This window comes from Micropterus dolomieu, linkage group LG12 (assembly GCF_021292245.1).
Source record: "Micropterus dolomieu isolate WLL.071019.BEF.003 ecotype Adirondacks linkage group LG12, ASM2129224v1, whole genome shotgun sequence".
Lineage (NCBI taxonomy): Eukaryota > Metazoa > Chordata > Actinopteri > Centrarchiformes > Centrarchidae > Micropterus > Micropterus dolomieu.
This window is the reverse complement of record NC_060161.1, coordinates 29,638,319-29,643,797: the sequence shown is the minus strand read 5'-3', so window position 1 is coordinate 29,643,797 and position 5,479 is coordinate 29,638,319. Positions and strand designations below refer to the sequence as shown.

The following is a 5,479-nucleotide window of genomic DNA, read 5'->3' as shown; positions in this document are numbered from 1 at the left end:
AGAAGTTAAAAAAAGATATATCTAAACAGGTATTGAGTTTTCACGCCTCGAGAACAATATGAAAGTGTGTTTCTCCATGTTCCAGTTCTATAGGGATGCAAAGGACTGGTGGCTGTTTGGGTTCTACTTCTGTGTACCTCTGGCCTGCTCTGCTGTTTTCTATGGCCTGATGACCTGCGAGATGCTCAGACACCAGAAAGGAAGTCTGAGGTTCGCACTGAGTGAACACCTTAAACAGGTACACACACACACTTTCTGTATACGATACAAGAACCAGCGTGTTTGATGATAATAACCAGGTGAGCTTTTATGTCCAATTTCTCTCTGCAGCGTAGAGAAGTAGCTAAAGCGGTCTTCTGCCTGGTGTTGATCTTTGCTCTGTGCTGGTTTCCACTTCATCTGAGTCGCCTGCTGAAGAGGACTGTCTACAAATCCCATGATGCACACCGCTGCGAGCTGTTAAAGTAGGTGTAGGAACACACAAATTCACAAACAAACACGCAGTGCTAAACACCTGTTGTTATAGTTTTAATACCATATCCTCTTAGTCTCTTGTAGTTGTTTGTGCTTTCTGTGGGTTGTAGTTTAAAGTAATTTAATTTCCTAAGTATAAATACTAGGAACTTTTAATTTACTTGAGTATTTACATTTTATGTAACTTTATACTTCTACTCCACTACATCTCAGAGGTAAGTATTGTACTTTTTATTGTGCTACTCCACTACATTCGTCTGACAGCTTTAGTTACTAGTTACTTTACAGAGTAAATTTTTTCTTCCACTTCCAGAAATCTGTGTATCTCCAAATTTGGTGGTTTTGAATGTTTGTGATAAACTGAAGGATGAAGAGTTCCTGAGAAAATCCTCCTCCTCCTCCTTCAGCTAGATAAACTATTTAAACCCCTACTTGGATCAGCTGGAAAATACATCATCAAAAAGCTGAAAACAAGGCTGTTTCTCTGAGCTAAAGTTGAGGACAGCAACGCTACAAACACGTGATGATCTTATAGACCATGATGCATTGCTGTAGATTAAACTACCCAACAGGATGTAAAGGAGTTAAAATGAGTTTAAATATCTACAGCAGTAAAATGTAACATAAACATTAATGCAGCAGGAATATTAATCCAGAAACATCAGATATAATAGTGAAACACTAACAGGGAACATTTTACTGAACTATGAGTACTTTTACTTTGATACTTTAAGTAAATGTTGCTGATAATACTTACATACTTCTACTTTAGTAAGTTTTGAATGCAGAACTTTTACTCATTGTGGAGTATTTTCAGTGTGGTATTGCCACTTTTACTTCAGGTAAGGATCTGAATACTTATTCCACCACTAAGATGTGTTCTTCTTCTGTGATTGCAGTTTCCTCTTGGTGCTCGACTACTTCAGCATCAACTTGGCAACCATCAACTCCTGCATCAATCCCATAATCCTTTACTTTGTCTCCAAGAAGTTCAAAAACTGCTTCAAGGTAAAAACAACAAATTGTTGTGCTTTGTGGACGAGAGTGTGTGTGTTTGTGTGTTGATGATGAGTGAATGTCCAAACAGCTGTGGATCTCTGCTTCTCCCTGAATCAGTGTGACATCACGACGGGGTCACAGGGTCAGAGGGCGTGAGACATAGATATAAGAGAACGAGAAGAGGAGACACGCTCAGATGTTTTGGGGTTGCAGATATCTTGCGTATAGAGTGAGGAAATGTCTAAAGATAGAAAGGTCGTGACCTCTGATAAAAGACTTGTGGGAAGTGACCAGTGACATGTCGTTCTACAGGGCAGTCCAGCGACTCTACACATGAAGGTCATTTTACTCGTCACGAGGAGTCTGGCTGCATTTGAAAACATTCCGGAGGCGCTTTCTAAAGTCTGAGAACATAACCCTTATTTCAGCTTTGGCTTGAAAACAGTGTATTTATAATCATAGACTGTATCAAACATGGACTTAGTCACTATGACAGCCATTCATGTTTCTGAAGCGCAGTTGTGAAGCATAATGTGGGCGGCTCCCAGCTATTCAAGCCGTTGCCATCTTGGCAGTGTCTGACTCTGGTTAATCCAAACATGGGCAAAGATGTGGAGCTGAGGTGGCCGAATGAAGCCTGGTTACTGAACCAGATAGCCACCTGAGAGGGGCACCAACCTGTCACTAAAAAACCTTAATTATGCATAACTTTAACCCTTAATATAATTTAAACAGGCGAGTTACATAAAAATTCACCGAGTTCAGGTGTCATGAAGGGAGAAATTACCTTTAGAGACCAAACTGTTTAATGTACCATGTTTCTGTTGTAAAGTCGGGCATTTTAACAGTTAACTGTGTGGATATACCTTGCATTTACTTGCTTTTTGAGCCTCAAGCAGCCATTTGTTTTTTGGCCCTTCGCGTTGACTTCATTTTCAGCCTTGGTTACAAGGTAAAGACACAAAGCGAAGGCATTAACCCAATAGGGAGGGTCAAACGAAATAACACTATTGGTTGCATTATGGGAAATGTAGTTTCATATGTTTACGGTAACTGGACTGTTCTTACTGTATAAGGCGCTTTTCAAGTCTTCTGACCACTCAAATCACTTTCCACTACATGTCAAGTTCACTGATGGCACAGTTATGGAGCTCAAATAATTATAGAGACAATCAGGTAATTTGGGTAATGCCTCTGTAGTTTACACTTTCTACCCTTCTTCTTTCAAATCTGTCTCCTGTGAGTCCCCTCAGCTACATAGTAAAACATTAAATTGCTGGAATAGCCCTTTAATCAAACTCACCCTCTGCCCCCTTCCCTCTCTGTCTCCTCAGTCCTGCCTGTGTTGTTGGTGTTATTCTGGCTCTCTCTCCAACAGTATGCAGCCTCTCCACCATGGGACGAGTCTGCAGTACAAACACACTGACCACTGACAGAGAGAGAGAGAAAGTCTATATCTTCGTCTGCAACGTACCACCAGCAACTAAACCGGGCTGAACAAGGACATCTAACACACACGCACGCATACACACAGACACTGTCGTGTCTGATGTTTTTACCTTTTTATGGTGTATTTATTCAGTTATAAATATTGTATTTTATCACAGACTAATTATTGTATAGTGATTCTGCATTATGGCCAAAACATATTTCTTGTGGGTTTTTTATTGTTTCAATTGGGCTTCTTAGTTCCAGTGAAGTGAAATCTTAGTGCTGCAGTTTTGGGGAAGATCTTTAGCTGTTTCAATGCTAGGTGCGCAAAGCCAGCTCCATAAAAGAAATGGTTCCCACTTTGTTTTTGAAAAAGCTCTGACCTCAACTATCCCCATAAAACACCTTTGCAATAAACCAGCCAGCCAGACCTTTTCACCCAGCACCAGTGCTAAACCTCACTATCACTCTTGTTGCTGAATGGGAGAAAATCCCTGCACGAGGTTGAGACATCTGGTGGACTGACAGAATCCAGAAAAGTGGAGGCTGTAATAGCAGCAGAATAATGAGACTGAGATGCTCAACAGTCACATATGGATGTAATGTGAGGGTGTCCACTTATCTTTGGCCATGCAGTGTATTTATTATTAAATTTTTTAAATGTCAGTTTTAAATGTCAAATATTCCATTGCAACAAGTCATTGTAAGAGTCTAAAACTGCAATAGCATCCCCTGGAGGTTGAATATTTCATTACACCCAAAGTTTCAAACTGTTGACAGACTATTAAATATACTGAGGGTGTTTTAGTTCTGCTAGGTGGCCCTAAAAGAATTGGCAGGGTGTAAACAAAATCATCTGGGCATCAAGAATATCACAGCAAGTTGGACGGAAATCGGGTCAGAAGTGTGTCAGAAAATCTTGTCAAAGTGGAAGGAACTATTACCAATCAGCTTTAGTTATCAGTGAGTTTAATAAAAAATTAAGTTGTGTTTGTATTTATCAATAAAGCTATATTCTCAAAGCTCTGGCAATGATGCGTTTTTAATTTCTGCTTTGATTAATTTTAAAATGAAGTGTAAAGTAGAGGTTAAAAAAAAGAAGGTAGGCCTACATTTTCACATTATTGGGGCATCGGTCAGAATGTGTGTAAGTAAGTCGACTGAACAAAGATTTTTTTCTTCAAACTTAAAAGTTGCATTTATCAACATTTAATGAGGTGAGAAGAGAGACATAATCAATCTGAAAGAAAAACATAAGATTAGAAACTACACTCACATATCCATGTCAAAGACATATGAAAAGATACATGGACATAAGATAAAACTAAAGAATGACATAAACCCTTACCAGAACAGCCGCCCCATGTGAAAGTCAGAGTGAGTGAAGGGGAGCACAGTCCAAAAATGTGTGAACAGGCAAACTTAATCAGGTTGATGAGGAGGGATGAAAACAAGAGCCAATCAGTGATGAGAAAAGAAATGAGGTGAGGTGATGGAAGTGAATAAAAACAGCAATAAACATGAAGGAATTATAGCCTATAACAGTGGTCGGTATAATAGGCGGCCCACCAGCCAGATCGCTTTGACAGCAGAAAAATAAAAAAAACCTTATAGTGGCTGGTGCTGAAATAGATCTCAGTCATGACAGCAACAGTTACTCACATAATCACTTCCTTTTAAGTGATTGTGCCTCCAAAATAAAAGTGCAATAACTTTTTTTGCAGCAATGTTTCATGTTGAGTTTATTGAGAGCTTTTACTTTGAAGTGTTCTGAAGGACATTCAAAAGTTTCTGGTTTGCTTGACACACCTCTTAAAAAGCCGTCAGTAAACGTGTGATTGGATTCCAGTGAATTACCTCAGGGAAATGAAAATTAGTGTACATAGGTTTATGAATGTGGATCAAACACTGGGAAGTGCATACACACTGCAGCACATAACCTACTTTATTGTGAGCATGTGCAAAAATGTCCGTATAATCAATTTGTTTAACAAGGGAGAAAAAAAATCTGCCATATGTTTGGCATTGATCATACCACTCTCTCAACAGGACTCTCTACAAATTAAGCTAAACGTGCACATTTAGGGATATGAAATAATTTGACTATGTTCGGGCCTGCCATGTAACGGCTTTAAAAAATTTATTTGCGGACCCCTGTCCTAAAGGGATTGTAGGACTAGGTAGGCCTAATAATGCAGATGTCACCTAAAGGCCCCTTTAATGTGTGTTTATAGTGTGTTTTTTGTGCTGCATTCAGTGTTACAGTAAAATAAGGCTTTCCTGTTTTATTTGCCCACCAGTAGGCTATTTTGTTCCTGAATATGTGAAGAAAGGCTTTGATACAGCATTTACAACACAGGAAAAGTAAAAAATAAAACTAAGAACAAACAAATAGGCTAAATAAATAAAAGGTAGGCCTAATTGTGGACGCAGTGTGGAGGGGATGTTCGTCCTTAAATGAAAATAATTACATTTGCAGGGTGAACGCGCTGCTTGTGCCTGTTTTCTGTCCAACCACGTGACCGATGGTTGAGCTTCCACCCCGTGACGTGGGCGCGTAAACACTGGGAAACAG

General features: G+C 39.4%; 1 protein-coding gene across 2 annotated transcripts; it reads left to right on the top strand.

Moving 5' to 3' along the window:
- Nucleotides 1–3,926, top strand: LOC123981204 (endothelin-1 receptor-like). Of its 2 annotated transcripts, none has more exons than XM_046065942.1 (4): nucleotides 1–238; nucleotides 331–464; nucleotides 1,374–1,482; nucleotides 2,852–3,926. In XM_046065942.1, exons 1-4 carry the CDS (start codon nucleotides 59–61, stop codon nucleotides 2,897–2,899), a joined length of 471 nt encoding a protein of 156 aa, XP_045921898.1. In that variant the 5' UTR covers nucleotides 1–58; the 3' UTR covers nucleotides 2,900–3,926. The 2 variants fall into 2 exon arrangements, with proteins under 2 accessions (XP_045921898.1, XP_045921897.1); XM_046065941.1 differs by having other exon boundaries at nucleotides 6–238; nucleotides 2,808–3,926.
- Nucleotides 3,927–5,479: the final 1,553 nt, after the last annotated feature.